Source organism: Prunus dulcis, chromosome 6 (genome assembly GCF_902201215.1).
Source record: "Prunus dulcis chromosome 6, ALMONDv2, whole genome shotgun sequence".
Lineage (NCBI taxonomy): Eukaryota > Viridiplantae > Streptophyta > Magnoliopsida > Rosales > Rosaceae > Prunus > Prunus dulcis.
In genome coordinates, this window is record NC_047655.1 from 29059594 (window position 1) to 29077741 (window position 18148).

Sequence of the window (18148 nt, forward strand, 5' to 3'; positions counted from 1 at the left end):
AATAAGTAAAATTCATTCTTTCCCAGATGGTGATTGCCGCTGGTTAGTGTTATCAACTTAATTGAGCTTGCCTGAACATGATCATCACCAGCAGGTAGCAAATTTGATTAGTCTGATTGCATCTGGATCGGATGCAGAAGCTGAAATCCATGAAGCTGCCTAGCCCACCTTTGTCATTGTACCTATTTTTTCTTCTACACAATTGCAATCAACCAAGAAACTGCCAACAAGAGTACATAGGCAACAAACAGCTTGACATCTCAGACACCTCTTCCATATCAAAAGGCTACAACTGCAATGAAGGCCCTCTAAACTCATGCAGATCCATCCTCCTATGTCACCTTCAGATCCCAGCCACCCTACGACGACCTCATTAGCATCGCCCGTCTCCTCGGTGCTGAAGCTTCCAGCGTAGCCTCATGTAACAACATCTCATCTAATGATCATGGTAAAATTCCTCCTAACAAGTTGATTATCATTCCGGTCCCCCCATGTACATGCTCTGGGACGTCTATTTATCAGCATGTAGCGCCTTACACTGTTTTCAACAGTTTTTAAAAATACTTCATGTAGCCAATGATACATACCAAGGCCTGACTACTTGCCAGGCCTTGAGAGACCAAAACCATTATTATTAAAATGGAAATAATAATATTGCAGCCGGAGCAAAGCTGAAAGTTGAGGTGGGATGTGCATGTCCTAGTGCAAAGCAAATGGAAAATGGGGTGATCTCCCTGCTGATTTACATGGTGACCTGGAACGACACAGTTACACTGATTGGGGAAAAATTTGGGGTAGATGTGCATAGCGTACTAGATGCAAATATGTTTTCATGGAGCAGCACCATCTACCCATTTACTCCTATTTTGGTTCCACTCAAACATGAAATTTGCACTGCAAATCCAGTTGGGACTAAATCATTATGCCCTTGAGCGACTGTCACCATAGTGGATGGTGAGATTCAGGGGATTTCGGTTGCATATGTGGTAGTAAACGGTTCAAAGGCAGTCAGGTTATCTTAGGTATGCCTCGGACAACTTTTCACCAGGTTATCTTTTCATTTAAATGAAAAACCTGCATTGTTTGCTTCATAACCATGTGGAATTATTTCATTTCGATTTGGAACAACTAATTTGGTCGACATATTGCTTTATCTGTAAATTAACTTTAGGTGTTTTGACGGGGATCGGGATCCGGACATAGGTCACCAACCACATACACGAGCACCGAAATCTAGGGCTAGTGCAAACTCACATATATCGTAACAAATCCATGCCACAAATAAACTATTTTATTAATCATCAACATATCTATCCCCCTACAACTATTACATTAGCCTTATGTATAGGCTTTACAAGACTTGGGCACCAAGGCTACTTGGTCCAAAAGTAAACTAATTAATTATAAAATCACACATAAATAATAAAAGATATCCTAAAACTACCTAAATAAGAAAATAAGAATATATCATGTTTGCCTTAATAAAAGATATCCATCTTCATCCACCCCTATGCTCATGCATCATGTTTGCCTTGGGACTGTATTCTTATGCTTGTTTCCTTTGGGTTACAAGTTACATGAATTCCTGAAGAGAAGAAGATGCAACATTCGCAAAGAAAAGTTCTTCAAGCAAAATGGTGGCTACTTGTTACAACAAAAATTCCATGCTAACAACACTACAGTGCTGGCAAAGATCTTTACTGCAGAAGAGCTGCAGGAAGCAACAGATAATTTCAACGAGAGCCGGTTTCTTGGTCAGGGAGGCTATGGCACAGTTTACAAAGGAATGTTACTTTATGGCAGCACAGTTGCGTTTAAGAGGTCAAAGTGTGGGGACACCCGGTGGTATTTACCAAAATAGAATTGAGCAATTCATTAATGAAGTTTGCATCTTATCCCAAAGAAATCACCGAAACATAGTGAAATTGCTGGGTTGTTGCTTGGAGACTGAGGTTCCATTACTAGAGTATGAGTTCGTCTCCAATGGAACTCTCTCTCATCATCTTCATGCTAAAGACCAGCCCTCTCATGGGATACTCGTCTAGAATTGCATGTGAAGTTGCTGGAGCAGTAGCATATATGCACTCAGCAGCATCAAGCTCCATTCTTCATCGTGACATCAAATTGTCCAACGTACTCTTGGATGACAAGTTTAGTGCAAAAGTATCTGATTTTGGGACTTCAATATCCATTCCTTATGACCAAACTCACTAAACCTTGACAGTGCAGGGTACTTTTGGGTACATTGATCCAGAGTACTTCCAGTCAAATAGGTTCACAGAGAAAAGCGACGTCTATAGCTTTGGGGTTATGCTTGTAGAGCTTCTGACAAGCAAGTAGCCAATTTATTTTACTAGAGAAGAGATGATGGGAGAAATCTTATGATGCACTTCGTTTCTTTGGCGAAGGAGAATCAAGTTCATCAGATTTTGGATCCTCGATTGGCTGGAGAAGCGGAGCCAAATGATATTGATGCCATTGCAAGGCTTGCAACCAGATGCTTAAGATCAAATGGAAAAAGGAGACCAACAATGAGAGAGGTGTCAATGGAGCTAGAAGGATTGAGAAAGACTGAAAGATGCTTAGAGATGCACCAAACGCCTCAACCATTAATGATGTAACCGTACAAGAATCTTTTGAGGATAGCATTGTCTCCACCTACGAACTGGGTTTTACTTCAACCTTGGAATCAGCGAGATGTGGAAGAGTTTTCATGTAAAGAGGTTTCGGCGTAATCTTTAATGGTCATATATCATTTTTCTTTATTTTTGTGTCAGACTTCGGCGTAATCTGAAATTTGTTTAGTTAAACTTGCTAGATCTTAAGTCCAAAACAGACGAAAAGAAAACTTGCCAGATTGTGGAAAAAATTTGTGATTTATATGGGACTTTCCTTATTGGTTGGTGCTATTTTTGTTCATCTGAATTGATGCATCATGTCGATTTGCAGGGAGATAAAAGAACAATAAGGTAGTCTGGAGATTCTCTGATCTTGTATGTCTGGACGAATTCCGGTTCGAAGTTAGCATCATGTTGTAGCTGGGGAATTTGAGAACTAATTATCAAGTTGTATAGCCGCACGGCTATACTCTATAAGTAAAAACTTTTTATCGCCGCTCGGCTATACTCTATAGCCGCGCGGCTATACTCTTTAAATACAATATTTTGACAACATAGCCGAACGACTCTACTCTATAAATAGAAATTTTAAAGGTACAGCCGCGCGGCTACAATAGTATAGCCGCGCGGCTATACTTGTTCAATTACTTTCTTTACTTTTTTTTTTGGGCAACTTCTTTAATTTAATATATGTAATTAAGTAATATCTTATTTTTTTTTATAATTACTTTAATTAATAATTATATTTTAATTATTGTTTCTTTGGTAAAAATAGAATATTTTACAGTATAGCCGGACGGCTATACTCTCTAAATAAAAATTTTAACGGTATACCCGGCCGGCTTGATTCCATAAATAGAAATTATAACGGTACAACTGCCCGGCTATACTGCATAAATAGAAATTATAAGAGTACAGCCTTTCGGCTATACTGTTTAAATACAATATTTTAACAGTATAGCCGTTCGGCCCTACTCTATGAATAGAAAATTTAAGCGTACAGCCGCTCGGCTATACCCTTTAAATACAATATTTAAAGGTATAGCCGGTCGACAATATGCGTTAAAAGTATAAAATTAGTTTCTTTACTTCTTTTTTTTGGTGACCAACATCTTTAATTTAATCTGTGTAATTAAGTAATATTTAGAATTTTTTAGTTAGTTTAATTAATAATTATATTTTAATTATTGTTTCTTTGGTGAAAAAAAAGAATATTTTAAAGTATAGCCGCACAGCTATACTCCGTAAACACAGAGTATAGCCGCTCGGCTACACGCTCTAAACACAAATTATAAGAGGTTAGCCGCTCGGCTATACGCTTTAAATAAAATATTTTAATAGTATAGCCGTTCGGCTGAACTCTACGAATAGAAATTTTAAAGGTAGAGCCGCCCGGCTATACCCTGTGAATAGAAGTTTTACAAGTATAGCAGGGCGGCCATACACCATAAATAGAAATTATAAAAGTATAGCCGCCTGGCTATACTGTTTAAATACAATATTTTACAGTATAGCCGAACGGCTCAACTATATAAATAGAATTTTTTTTTTTTTTTGAGGTCCTTTCCTATTGAAAGGGGCGATAGCATATTAAACTCACACACACAACACAGATGCTAGGACTCGAACCCAGGACCTTGCCTGAGGGAGTAAATACTCCAAACCACTACACTAGTGGGTCCTTTGCATAAATAGAAATTATAAACGTACAGGTTTACACGTTATTTGGAAATTCTCACGCTCGAAACTCCAACGCCGACGAGCCACGATCCGCCGACGAAGCACGAACGAACCAGGAATGACGCGAACGACGGTACAAATTCTTATCCCTTTCCTTTTTTCTCTGTGATTATTGGATTCAATGTTTGACTCCAACTTGTTTTCTTTGTTTTTGTTCAATTTGTGATTGATTTGGGGTTCAATTTTGACTGGATTAGGGTTTCTCTGTCAGATAAAGGGTTAGGGTATCCATGTGTGTTCAGATTTTTTCTCTCAGACAAACATCATTTGGTGGTGATGATGATAACTTTATCATATAGTGTTCTGATTATAACTGCTGCCATCTTTGTTTATTCTGCCATTATTGAGCTAGAACTGGAATTGTCCATCATGCTCATCTACAAACTGCAGTAATTCCCAGTATGCATTTACTTTTGAGTATTTAAGTAAGAATATGTTTCTTAATCCTTAAATTAAATATGGATTGTTTGTGCCAGATCTCATAAAAAATATTGAACAAGTGATTTTTTATTCCATCGTCTTAACTCTTAACTAACCAGTTTGGTAAGCAGATGTTAGGTTAGGTCAGCATGCTAAAGCTGTTTATTTTACCCTTGCACCCGAATTCAAACATCCTTCCTGTACATTAGAGTAGTTAGAATTAGAATACCAAACCGGTCTGATAAAAATTTCTAATGCAAATTGGTGTATTCGACCATGTTGGGCTAGCCCATCAAAACAAAGCTATTGGTGAACTTGGGCTTGACTTTGCAGGCTGTTGACCAGTCAGCATGGCAGGTTGGGTTGGGTTGAGCACAATAACTTTTGCAGAAATAAATAGTTGAAAGTTCTTTCGAATGTTATTGGAAACACGTTTTTGGGAAGCCTTCCAAGTATACTGAGTGCTATAGCATCTCAGCCTTAGGTACGCCTGGCCCTCCTTCCTCTTCTTTCTTCTTCATTTCTTAACATATAACTCAGTTTTCCCACCCAAAACAAACGTGAACCTCCAATCATTATAATTGAACTCAATTTCATACATTTTTCATAATGGGTAGATTGCAGTTTGCTTAGCTGGGTTCATATACTTCATCGAATGGTTGCTGTGTTCTTTCGAAAAGCTATAAAAACAAATGCGGCAACTGTTTGATGAAATGCTTCACTGAGAAATCAAATGGTCTAACTTTTTCAAAGTTCTTATTTTGCTTGTTTATTTATTGTGTTTGGGTGCTTTACGATAGGTTTGAGATCTTGAGGCCGATATAGAACAATGGGAAGCGAAGAGGACCCGGTGAAGAAGACTCAGGTGGTGAATGCCCGGGCTCAAAACATTAGTCACAATGTTCGGTGCACTGAGTGTGGAAGCCAGTCCATTGAAGATTCACAAGCAGATATTGCCATCTTGCTTAGAAAGGTATTGCATTTATCATTATGTTGCATAAAGAAGATGGAGATATTTGCTATTCTTGTTTCATAAATGACTTGTTTTTAAGGACCTACTGTAACATAATGGTTATTTGCTACCAGTCAATTCCAATTTCAACTTATGCTATTTGCTTTTCTCTCATCACTCTGATTGCTTTCTAGTGGTGGTAATGCATATGTTATTTGTGCAGTTAATTCGTGATGAGATTCATGCTGGGAAGAGTGACAAAGAGATTTATAAGAAGCTTGAAGAGGATTTTGGGGAGACGGTACTTTATGCCCCAAAGTTTGATATGCAGACTGCAGCCTTGTGGCTATCACCGGTCAGTTGAAGAACCTTCAATAAAAGAAGTTAAACTTTTATATTTGTATTTTAAATCTTAATTTGTACATCTTACTGTTGCATTTGGGAAACAGCTTCTGGTTGCTGGTGCTGCTGCAGGAATTTGGGCTTATAAAAAGCACAGGCAAAAGACTAATGTCCACATCATGGCGCTGAACCTTGTTAGAGGTGTTCCATTAACCCCAAATGAGAAGCAAACCATGTTAGACCTCCTCACACCGCCGCCTTCACGAGGAAATATTCCTTCCTCGTGGTGGAGGAGGTGGAGAGAACAATGATGTGCCTTCAGGCCTTCTTTTCAATCTTTTGCTTTGAACTATAGGGTTGAAACTATGGAACTATGGCTGAATAGCAGTCTCCGGAGATGTAAATCAACTTGTTAATTGGTCTATTTTATAAGTAAACTCATTCATGATAAAGAATTCAGACTTTTGTCGTATCGTAGCCAGAGCTCACGTTGATTGTTAATAAATGATGTCTTGTTATTTGACTCTATCATTTAAAAATCTTATCCATATTTTGGTTGGAATTTGCTAGCCTTGAGTTTTTCAGTCTGAATTGAAAACCTCCAGTTGCTTCCACTTACTTGTCTAATTCTCTCAACTATCAACTAATTGCAACTAAGACCCCTTGTTCTTTTTATTTATGTAGTTAAACCCCTATTACACTATGTTGTTCTAGCAAATATCACCCTTTCTATCCATGTCCTAGTAGGTCCTTCAACATTTCAGTAGATCTGTACAGAAGGATTCACTTGAGTTCGCCTAATTAGGTGGTTGATCAACTTCACGTCAACCCAAAAGGAAAAAGAAAGGTTTGTGCTGATTTAAGCATCCATATCAATTGTCAATCCCATACTGTATAATGTACCTAAAGGCGTGCTCCTAATGTACTTCACAGTATAAGCCTAAATGCACAAAACTGTCAAGAAATTTCCAGCAATGATGTGTGATTACTTGAGAATTTACCATAATTAATTTATAAGTCGGATTGGCATCAAATTTTATGGAACACAAACTAGAGACATTAATCTTCATACAGAAAAATTATAGAGTCGTTTATACCTAATTAAAAGGTCTAAAATTGATCTACAAAGTTACTCAGAAAATCTGTCGGCGCGTACTTTTTCTTGAACACAGATCACTGATAAAATTCTCACAAATAAACTCTACATCCAATCATCACGAAACTTTGCGGCATTCAAGAAGACACATATATGCTTAACATACCAAAAATTCAGGTCATTTGAAGATCTTTAGGTGAGTCATTCAACACTCTTCATACATAATGCAGAAACTGTCTGGAAAATTCCCGTGCATCTGTTTCAACTTTATAAATTCACCAAAAATTCAATCCTCAACATATTTTCATGAAATCAGAGCCTATAGAAACCTTAGAAAATCATCCTTCTCGCTAAATTTTTTCGTTAGTTAATTCAAATTAGAACTTCACTCTAACAGACGACATGTTAGCGTAGTTCAAAACAGAAAAATTGTCAACTATAAATTTATGAATGCTGGCAGTATACATTTCAAGAAATTTGACTATCCTTATGGATTCTAAACATCATACAACACTGAGTTTCATATAGGTGGAAACGAAGCAATAAATACCATATCACAAAGCCTAAATATGAATATCACTTTATCAAGTTTAAACACCTTTGAGCAATCAAGAGATCGTTCGTATCTTGAGTATTTTATATTGCAATGTGCAACTTTTGATTCAAACCAAAATTAGTAAACCTGAATCAAAAGTGCAATTTGATCCATGCAACCCATTCAATTAAGAAATAATAGTAATACAACATCTTTAAAACATGATCTAAGCTTCATATTGCATGACCTTTTCTTCAAATTTTAACAAAATTTTATCCAAAATTTGCCATGCAAAAGTCCAAGTTTCTTTAGGTGATCATTTAAAATATTATCCTTCCTTGGGTATTTAGATCATCTTTCTAAATAATAACCATGAATTCTATATAACATGACATATAATTAGACGTTGATAAAACTAGGAATTGAAAAACTGTGATGCAATATTCATGGCAATAAATTGTGACGTTCCTTAAATGCAAGTGATACGTATGCAAATTAATACTTGTAAAGCATGTAAACTTATATCCACAAAACAAATTTCTCTTTATGCTTGAGATTCAAACTGAAAGTGTCAACTATAACAGTAGTTTTGACTCAAAACACATGCAGAAACACACCAAAATTATTATAGACCTTACAAAACATCCAATTTATTTTATGATGAACACAACCTTATGGATTAATCCAACTTTACATGTGAAGTTGCATCGATGCTACAAAACGTTCACTTAAATGCATACAAATGGCAACCAAGTCTCAAACATGTCCATACATAAACAAACAATATAGCCAAGCAAGAAAGTTCCAAAATAGCTCACGTTTCCCTTTATGTGATCAACCAAAATTATCTTTCCTTGAGTCATGCTTATTAGATAAGATACGCAATTTGTTTAACACTACATGCTTCTATGACTAATGATCAAATACATGCTTATTAATTGCCACATAAATTTATGCTTGTCTTTCTCTAGCAATTTCTTTAAAACATGTCACAGCAATATGATAACAAAAGTAATTTGCCCATTCTTTCAGAAAACTTTAGTTAATTCAACGTAGCCATTAAAACTGAAATATAAAACTTGAAAGCATATCATGGTTTGTAGTTCAGTCAAAAGCAGCGAAACTCATATTCAATAAAAAAACATCATACCCCAAAATCAAATATGGAGACTTAGTCAGGAAGCAGCGGAAGAGAATTGATATACCACCTCTGTATATTAAAAACCTCACTCAAGTATCTTGGAGTACATAAACATGTGTTTCATTGTCAAAGGTGCACGTTTCAGAATTCAGACTGAGCAAGTAAAAGGTTGCCGTGCTCAAGACCAATTTGACCATGTGAGAGTTAAATAAGATAAAGTCGTGAGTCTCTAGAATTCTCTCATGAGACACATACCATCCCAAGAAAGAGACATAACAACGAAAACCAAGATTTCAAGCTGACAATTCTGACTAGCTCATTTTCCTTGATGCTATTGCTGCGCTGGCCTTAAGTTTGGAAACCAATAGCAAAGTTCATGCCAAACCATGCTTTGCTATATCTAATCTCCATTAGAAAAATATCCAAACTCATCCCTGGTTTGGCATCAAACTCCAACCCATACATATGGAGCTATTTTCATTCTCCATCCTTTATGCATACTTGTGTTTGTCCCTATTTTATCAACCAGCACGCACTCAGCAGGCATACATCAACGGGAGCACACTCTGGAACTGCTCTGGTAACCCTGCCACATCAAAAGGGTACCTCTGTGATGCTAGTGTGAAGTCATGTGAAGCCTTTGTCACCTTCCGATCGCGAGCACCTCATGACACCGCCATCAGCATAGCCTATCTGCTTGGCTCTGAAGCCTCTAAGATTGCCTCAATTAACAAAGTTTCAGCAAGTGACAAGATTCCAAGCAACAAGTTGATTGTAGTTCCAGTTTCTTGTTCATGTTCGGGCAATATCTTCCAGCACTACTCTCCTTACACCGTGATAAAAAACGATACATATTTCAAGACAGCCAATGACACCTACCAAGGCCTGACTACATGCCAGGCTATGATAGGTCAGAACTATTACGACCCTGAAAATATTCCGGTGGGAGCAGTGTTAACGGTTCCTGTGAGATGTGCTTGTCCGAGTGAAAACCAAACTGCAGATGGGATTACCTCCCTGCTGACATATATAGTAGCCAAGAATGATACAATTGCATCAATTGGAGGGATGTTTGGGGTCAACACACAAAGTATAATGGCGGCAAATATGCTGTCACAGGACATCATTATCGACCTTAATACGCCTCTTCTTGTTCCACTCAAAAGCAAGAGATGCCCCACTTCTGATGGTTCCCTTGCAGATGGGATATACCTAGAACATGTCGATTGCATTCGTGGTGGCAAAAAGTTTCCTGTGAAATTGGTTACACTGCTAGGTGCATATCTCTATCTTCTATGTCTTCTTGTTAAATATAAGTTTAAAGGAAAAGGTTTTAACGAAAACCATGTACAAGTACAATCTGGTGATTCAATTTTCAACTTGACATAAATAATCTAATTGGTTTTCTTTCTTTACTCATTTACATAACAGGTATTGGCATAGGCCTTGCATTCATATGCATGTTCCTTTCAGGCTACAAGTTATATCAATGCCTAAAGAGAAGGAGAATCAAAACCCAACAGGAGAAATTTTTCAAGCAAAATGGGGGATTCTTGTTGCGAGAAAAAATCTCATCTTTTGGGAGTAGCAGCAAAGCAAAACTTTTTACTGCAGAGGAGATGGAAAGAGCAACAGATAACTACAACCAGAGCCGCTTTCTTGGGCAAGGAGGCTATGGCACAGTTTATAAAGGGATGCTACTTGATGGTACCATAGTAGCTGTTAAAAGGTCAAGAGCAATAGACAAACATCAGATTGAGCAATTCATCAATGAAGTTGTCATTCTAACTCAAATTAATCATCGAAACATAGTGAAGTTGCTGGGTTGTTGCTTGGAGACTGAGGTTCCAGTTCTAGTTTATGAATATATTCCGAACGGAACACTCTCCCATCATATCCAGCAGAAGCACATTGAAACACCATCACTTTCATGGGAACATCGCTTCAGGATCACTTGTGAAGTTGCCGGAGCAGTATCATATATGCACTCTGCAGCTTCAATCCCCATCTTCCATAGAGACATCAAGTCTTCTAACATTCTTCTAGACCATAACTACAGTGCTAAAGTATCTGACTTTGGGACTTCAAAATCACTTCCCCTTGACAAAACTCACTTAACCACAGAAGTACAGGGAACTTTTGGGTACATGGATCCAGAGTACTTCCAATCTAGTAAATTTACAGATAAAAGTGATACCTACAGCTTTGGAGTCACACTTGTAGAAATATTAACTGGGAAAACCCCGTTTTCTTTTGCTAGAGAGGAAGGGGAAAATCTGGTTGCTTCTTTCATTTCATTGACAAGGGAAAACCAACTTGTTCAGATTTTGGATCCTCAAGTGGTTCGAGAAGCAGAGATGGAGCATGTTGGAGCAATTGCTGAGCTTGCAACAAGGTGTTTGAGGTTGAATGGGAAAAAGAGGCCTAGTATGAAAGAGGTGTCAACAGAGCTGGAAGGATTGAGGAACACTCAAAGATGCCTGGAAAAGTTCCAAGAGCCTCAGTCATTCAAAGATGAAACAACATTCATGCACTCTACCAGTGAAACCATGAAAGATCATACAGAGGAAAGCATTGATTTCTCTATGGAAATTGAATCTGCATCATTTTAAATATCGGTTTTCTTTGATACCCCGAACTTTTAATTTGCTTCCCCAGTTTTGTCTCAGATCTCAGTTCATTATGGCATGTTTGGTTTGTATTCACAAAATCTCCAACCACGATAAGATTGTATAAGTATTATTAAAATTAAACTGCTGTTATAAAATCCAGCCATCGGTAAACTGATACACAATATTCCAGCTTCTATTGCATTCTATCTCCTAGTTAACTAATTAAGTAGGTAGGACCAACCCCAAAAAAAAACCACCAAGACTAAGAAAACTCATAAGAAAAAATTGAAATCGGAATCACACTTGGTAGTGATGTTGGAGGCTTGACCATCAATGTAATTGACCAAAGGAACCTGCAAGTGACATGTAAACTCTGACCGCGATTGCGGAGAACCCATAAACCAAGTAGTCCTAGGTGACACCAAGTAGACGTTTTGAAGATAGAGCTTGACATCAATATGGTAATGAGTTCCGGCAGTAAATGTAACATTGGAAAGATTCACCAAGCCATGTTGGTGCCCTTTGAACGAGAGTGTCAAAACAGTAGTATTTTTAACACCTTGGTAGAAGGAGTTCAAATTCACCGTACGGAATGCCTGGTTCTTGTAAGAAGCCGTGAGTTCAATATTATCGTAATAGGTGCGGTAATATTTGTTAGGGTTTCGCAGGGAAATATTGAGAGCAAGATTATAGTGGAGGGTGGTGGTGTTGGTGACGCTGAACTCAGTGAGCGAGGCACGAGTTACAACAGAGTTAGGGATAAGGGGATGATTGTATAAAGAAATAACGATACACAATGCATAGGCAGTAAAGGTGACAAGAGTGATGGTGGCCCATAGGTTCATGGTTGACATGACAAAAAATATGATGAAGTATTAGGGCTAGGGTTAGTGCGTGCAATGTGAGATGGGTGTATCTTTGACGTGGTATATATATGCAGTTTGAGCACGAGGAGCCCTGCTTTCTTGTTTTTCACTATTTTCCTAATCATGCACGGTGCACCCCAAAAAGAAAGACAAAACCTTTCCCAAAAATCAGAGTAAATAGTTTCCCGATGTTTTTACACCAAAAGATTGAGAGTAGCTGTTGGATCATCAGTGCTTTTAATCCAACGGCTATTGAATATTTTCACTTAACAAGCATTCCCGATTCTTGTTCATGTTCCAGGAAAGATTCATAATACAGAGAGCCTTAAACTACAAGAAATTGTTCTTGTTCCAGGAAAGATAATAATACAGAGAGCCCTAAACTACAAGAAAACCAACAACGTGGATCCGCCACATATTTGTGGCCGGGTTTAGCCCAGACAGCACGTATCTGAGAGAGATTCTCTTCTAATAAGCATAGAACATTCAATGACAAGTTCCATACATTCCTTGCATTTACAAATTGCCTGACTAACAAACTCTGCACACCACCTTTCTATACTTCCCCTATAAACAAACAGAGTTTCATACCTTGAAGCTACACCCTAGCACTACGATCATCAGATATAGTCTCTTCAGAAGAAGCATCGCTGTCTATAACAATCAAGTCTTCTTGCTTACCTCCATGACAAGAATAATCCCTTCTCAGATTAGCCATCCCGAGTCCTCCAAGTCCTATTCCTGATGGGTAATTGGAAAGAGGACTAGTACTTAATGGCTGTAGGTTGTTTTCTCTGAAAACACCCATTGTAAACCGCGTTTCATTCCTAGGTACAAAATGTGATTCCTGACGATCAAAATCAGGATAGGTGACATTCAACATGTCTGGATGAGCAATCAATGAAACAGTTGACGGTGGCGTTGGCTCTGTCAGGCTCACTGGGGAAGCAACAACAGCTTCTCTGAGCCAGTGGGGCAAGTTTCCCTTTGCTCCAACGCAAGTTGTGGGGCCATTAGTTGATAATAAATAGCCCTTTGCCATACTCTTACTTCTACTTAAAATACTAAATTCATCCTCGTCATACTTCTCCCTTCGGAAACCAAAATGAGATGTCCTCTTTGTGTAACTAATAGGCCTCTGGAGGTGTTCATTGCCATTACTGCAAGTATAAGCCGGCTGGAATAGTGGCCTCCTCCAGGCATTACCTCCTCTACAAGCATCAACATTGCAAAATGAAAGTCCGGGTTCATCTGCTGTATTTTCTTTCCAGATTCCTGTTTTTGGACCCAAGAAGTAGTGGTAGTCCAAAGAACTGCCTTGTGCTATCGAGTACTTGAATTGAGGAACACATATGCCACTCAAAAGTTTTGACTGTTCCTCTTCCCACCGCTCAGCTAAGTCCCTTGCCACCCTCCATGATGAGAAGTGCAATCTTGGATCCCTTAACATAGCATCCCAATTGTCCCTTCCATGTCTCCTCACACCTATCCATAGAAAATCCAACTCCTCTTCAGACCACATGGTACTATATGGCTTACATTTGTCATGAAAACTACTCCATTCATTGAAAGCTCTTGCTCGGCTTGCAATGCTATCATGCATAAGCCTGTGTCTCAATACTGATGATAAATGGCTCGAGGAAGATTGGAGTGCTGCATCCCGGATAAATTCTCTGGTTTCAATGACAGAGTTCAAGAAGGGAAACGCACTGAAGCAGGTATTGGTTGCACATCCTGCAGTTAAAGGGTTTTCTGGTAAGGATAGACCTAGTAACAGAGGAGATTCTTGTTCTGGTTGATTATTTTTGCCTCCCAACTGAAGAATTTTTCTTTGTTCTGAAGCTATAGAAGACGCCGCCACAGGCTGTGTTGTCACCGGGCGAAAAATGTCACTGGTTTTTTCTTCTGAAAATAGCTGGAATCAATTCCAAACATGAAAAGTAAAATAAGATTAGTTGACAGCCAAATCATCCCCAAAACTTCAAACAACAAGACTTACAACACTCACCTGCAGACATTGGTTTTTGGGTGTAATTTCCTTGGAAAATAGAGGACTAACTTTATCATCATCTTTGCAGCTGTCAGCAACTTCTAAAAATTCAAATGCATCTTTGTGTAACCGTGAAGCATGAGTTTCTACTCTTTCAATTCTTGCAGCTGACATTTCTGGAGGAGACAGTTCATGCAATACAGTGGCATTATTTCTGCTAGTAGAATCCAAGGAGTCCCACATAGTTTTTGGCACGGCCAGGTCAGGTTGCTTCTGAGAACTCAAGTTTAAGTCAACATTGCATTCCACAGTGCCACGCGAATCTGCTAGTAAGAATTCTTTCAGATAAAGTATTGTAAGTTAAACATAATGTGAATTGATAATGTTACTGGTTCAAATGCATTCCTAGAAATTAATGAAGTCCTACCAGTGGGGATAACAGAGAAGTCCAAATAAGGAAGTGATCTGCCTAAATGAGGGGTTTCTGTTGCTTTAAGATCATCACTTGATAAATCTTGAGCTTCATCTCTTATCAATGCATGGGTTTTTCCTGGTTTACATAGAGTTACAGCTTCAGAAGAGGAGTCTCTAGTATCACTACTTTTTCTTAAATGATCCGTGCAAAGAACTTCAACATCCATTGCACTTTGAGCATTCTGGCCACGAACTTTTCCAGCCTGCTGTAAGGCGGCACTGCCTGTTTTTTCCTCATCATGCAGTTGTTCTTCTTCATGCATCAAACTGTCCCGATGAATGAAGTAAGCAATTAAAATATAAGAAACCAATAAGTTCTGAAGTTAATGTGAACCTACATTTTAGTTCCAGCGGCAGCAGATCCAGCATGAGCATATCTAAAATCAAAGATCTGTAGCAAAGAAATTAGATCGGTGATTACAAATTACATACAGAAATGAAGTATCGGGTTAAGAACGCACATAATAGTGGAGTCAGTCAGCCACTCGAGGAGAACTAAGCACTAACAATGATGCACCTTTTATTCTGACCTTGTTTTTATACATATGTATTATTATAGAATATATGTAAACAAAAATGTATTTTCCATGTCGCATCTTATTTTCTAATTCTCATTTCACATGATTGTGTTTGTGCTCATAGGCAGATACATTATTTCCAAATTGACAAAAGATAGGCTTCATATGACATACCTCTCTGGAGTGCTTCAAATCTGCTTCATGATCTACTGAGCAGTTTTCAGGGGAAGTTTCTTCATAAGAACTGGTATTAGTACAAACAGAATTATTCAATTTGGTTATCAATGAGCAGCTATTTTCCACAGGCAGTGATTTCCTTTGTATATTAGACTCATCCATATCCTTTTTTCTTTTATTCCTTCGGCAGAAAGTAACCAATGGGGTGGTCAACTTGTTTTGCGCAGCTGAATCACCACCTAATTTATCTAAGTTATTTCTAGAGAATGAATCAGTGTCTTCTAAGTTTGATGTATTCAATCTTGGTGAGCTACCATCACATTCAGAGCTGCTTTTTCTTTCAAATGCTGCTGCTGCTGATGATGATTTTTGTCTGACAAAATCAGCAGTAATTACAGCGGAATTCATCACCAATTGAGAAACTGACCTCCCTCCAACATTATTATAATCAACCAATGCTCCAGCATTAGCATTTGAAGATGAGCCAACTTTCTTGCCACTAGACTTATTCCCATATGCATCCCTTTGGGTGGGAACCTCATCAAGACTTGTCGGAAAGGATTTAATTGATATTTGTCTTGTGCCAGATACTTCAGTGTGTTTCATTTCTTTATGGGGCTTATCTAGGCATTGGAGATGATACGACTGAAGGCATTTGCCACAGTGCTTCAGGTTACCCCCGACACAGCACACAAAACATACATGGCATACCTGCAAGAAAAGAGGCAGGTGAGACAGAATATAGCGATGACCTTAAAAATAAATTATAGGTCTAAGACAACTAAGAGAAGATCTTCGTAGAAACCTGAATTAAAGAACCAAATCTAAATGTTCATCTCAACTAGATACGCTTTCAAGGGTTGGTTGAATAGGGCACATTCTGGTGGTATCTGGTAATCCCTTAAAACCTTTTTCCTTTCAGTATTTTTTCAAGAACAAAATTATTAGGGGAAAAATAGGGAAGGATGGATTATCAAATTATCTACAAAAGATGATTGACATACAACATATATGCCTATGAAACAAACTAAAAAAAGTGAACAGGTTCCAACTTTCTAAAATCTCACCGCAGAATTTCTGTTATAATGTTCTGATGAACGCTTATCAATCAAATGAACTTGCAAGTCTGGTGATTTGCTTAAAGAAGTATCATCGGGAGCAACAAAAAGTGAATTATGGCACTCATGTCCCTGTACAGGATCTGTTCTTGATTGCCGCTTTCGCTTATACGTTAGCAACACTTTGCTTCCTGACATTTAAGCTTTCAAAAAGAAATCTTGCTGCAATTCCAAACTCTAGGACCGCATTTTTCACATGAAATTTGTATTTATTCCACTAAGTTCAGTCTCATTTCGACACAGAATAACCTGCATATGTTAAGGAAGAATATCCAATTAACTAAACAGCAAATCATGACTCATATAGTTAATACAGTTATGAGTAGCAACACAATGCTAGCTGAAGGGCAAAAGACGGATTTCGACTACTCTGAAATAGTGAATCACTATTACGAGGAATGCGGCAAACAAAAATTGTACTAACATTCTCCACCTAAAACACAGGCAGTGAGGTACAAGCATAAATGCCGTTTGCATATTAAAGAATACGCATAGCAAGAGAAGCTAAACGCATGCCATTCACATAAATGTTTAAACTTCAGAATCAATTTGAATTCAAGTAGCCTAACGCATGCCATGCACAGAATAAGGAACAAACAGAACAAGAGAATCATTTTGCATTTTGCATTCATGGCATTCTTATCAAGCTAAACAGTTACAGAGAACCTCAGGTTCTAAGCATTGCCTGGGTGATTATACACATTTCTCACATGGGTTTACTAAGTAAGCATCATTCTCGTCCAAGTTTTGCTTTATTTGATCTTTTGGCGCACACACCCAAACCCTGCACTAAGCTAGACCCACCAAATTTTCTTTATTTTGTTTTGTGTTTCTTGTTTCCCAGCGCTAAACTCATTTTGCATGACGCAAAGTTAAATTGTACAATTTCCACAGACACATGAATAATTGAATGTATAAGGAAAAAAAATACTTGAATTGAGAGCATCAGGGAAAAAAAGAATGGAGAAGGATCAAACCGGAACCGAAGGATGAGCTAAACGACGTCGGAGCACCCACCACAGCTGAGACCTCTGTGTGCGTAGAAAAATCAAATGTGAGTGCTTTACTAGCTGTTCCTCAGTAGAAAGACAGAGGAGAGAGAGAGAGAGAGAGAGAGCATTTATCAGTGACTCTGAAATGACTGAGTGAGTCATCGAAACGTTTCACCTTTTTAGCGTTTTTTTCTTTTTCGGTTTCTAATATTCAAAACGCCTCTCTCTTTGAAATTGAATCTCCTATGCGGGGCGGGCACGCGGGTGAAATTAACACGTGTTGATACGCTCGCTTGTTCGCGCGTTTCAACGTGGCTAAAGCTTATACGTCCCGTCCTGCAGGCGGCCCCATCTTTGAACAGGCAGGGGAAATTCACGTGCCGAAGAGGATAAGCAGTACGAGACAAGACCACACAGAAGACAGTATCAGCTTTTGCTGCACGCGCGCCCAAGAGGACACGCGACCTCGATATGACACGTCACTATCCGTTGGGCCCAATAGGAGTTAGTGTTACATTAATGGCCCACTGGCTTTTATCCGTGGGCTTTTCTTCTTC

General features: G+C 38.4%; 4 protein-coding genes and 1 pseudogene across 7 annotated transcripts; 3 read left to right on the top strand and 2 right to left on the bottom strand.

Annotated features, from left to right (window-relative positions):
* The first annotated feature begins 131 nt into the window (after positions 1-131).
* On the top strand, positions 132-2621 carry LOC117630634 (annotated as a pseudogene).
* Positions 2622-5201: 2580 nt separating this feature from the next.
* Positions 5202-6544, top strand: LOC117631690 (cytochrome c-type biogenesis CcmH-like mitochondrial protein). The gene is made up of 4 exons (XM_034364968.1): positions 5202-5262; positions 5579-5751; positions 5954-6085; positions 6180-6544. Exons 2-4 carry the CDS (start codon positions 5608-5610, stop codon positions 6381-6383), a joined length of 480 nt encoding a protein of 159 aa, XP_034220859.1. The 5' UTR covers positions 5202-5262; positions 5579-5607; the 3' UTR covers positions 6384-6544.
* Positions 6545-9309: 2765 nt separating this feature from the next.
* On the top strand, positions 9310-11633 carry LOC117629568 (wall-associated receptor kinase-like 1). Its single transcript, XM_034362090.1, has 2 exons — positions 9310-10120; positions 10276-11633. Exons 1-2 carry the CDS (start codon positions 9310-9312, stop codon positions 11454-11456), a joined length of 1992 nt encoding a protein of 663 aa, XP_034217981.1. The 3' UTR covers positions 11457-11633.
* Positions 11634-11728: 95 nt separating this feature from the next.
* Positions 11729-12301, bottom strand: LOC117630635 (NDR1/HIN1-like protein 3). The gene has a single exon (XM_034363329.1). The coding sequence runs from the start codon at positions 12299-12301 to the stop codon at positions 11729-11731; it is 573 nt and encodes a 190-aa protein (XP_034219220.1).
* Positions 12302-12529: 228 nt separating this feature from the next.
* Positions 12530-17950, bottom strand: LOC117630065. Of its 4 annotated transcripts, XM_034362798.1 has the most exons (8): positions 17767-17950; positions 17577-17630; positions 16549-16848; positions 15479-16192; positions 15125-15177; positions 14740-15053; positions 14331-14650; positions 12530-14237 (listed from the first exon to the last, which is right to left on the bottom strand). In XM_034362798.1, exons 3-8 carry the CDS (start codon positions 16735-16737, stop codon positions 12921-12923), a joined length of 2907 nt encoding a protein of 968 aa, XP_034218689.1. In that variant the 5' UTR covers positions 16738-16848; positions 17577-17630; positions 17767-17950; the 3' UTR covers positions 12530-12920. The 4 variants fall into 4 exon arrangements, with proteins under 4 accessions (XP_034218689.1, XP_034218690.1, XP_034218688.1 ...); XM_034362799.1 differs by lacking the exon at positions 17767-17950 and having other exon boundaries at positions 17583-17747; XM_034362797.1 differs by lacking the exon at positions 17767-17950 and having other exon boundaries at positions 17577-17747.
* Between the last annotated feature and the right edge of the window lie 198 nt (positions 17951-18148).

Bases quoted from the DNA above. Each gene is read 5' to 3' on its own strand.
- LOC117631690 (XM_034364968.1), top strand. From the start codon at position 5,608: ATGGGAAGCGAAGAGGACCCGGTGAAGAAGACTCAGGTGGTGAATGCC. The intron at 5,752-5,953 runs GTATTGCATTTA...TTATTTGTGCAG, and splicing joins TTGCCATCTTGCTTAGAAAG to TTAATTCGTGATGAGATTCA. The intron at 6,086-6,179 runs GTCAGTTGAAGA...TTTGGGAAACAG, and splicing joins CAGCCTTGTGGCTATCACCG to CTTCTGGTTGCTGGTGCTGC.
- LOC117629568 (XM_034362090.1), top strand. From the start codon at position 9,310: ATGGAGCTATTTTCATTCTCCATCCTTTATGCATACTTGTGTTTGTCC. The intron at 10,121-10,275 runs GTGCATATCTCT...TTTACATAACAG, and splicing joins GAAATTGGTTACACTGCTAG to GTATTGGCATAGGCCTTGCA.
- LOC117630635 (XM_034363329.1), bottom strand. From the start codon at position 12,301: ATGAACCTATGGGCCACCATCACTCTTGTCACCTTTACTGCCTATGCA.
- LOC117630065 (XM_034362798.1), bottom strand. From the start codon at position 16,737: ATGTCAGGAAGCAAAGTGTTGCTAACGTATAAGCGAAAGCGGCAATCA. The intron at 14,651-14,739 runs GTAGGACTTCAT...TTTATCTGAAAG, and splicing joins CTTCTCTGTTATCCCCACTG to AATTCTTACTAGCAGATTCG. The intron at 14,238-14,330 runs GTGAGTGTTGTA...AATTGATTCCAG, and splicing joins CCAAAAACCAATGTCTGCAG to CTATTTTCAGAAGAAAAAAC.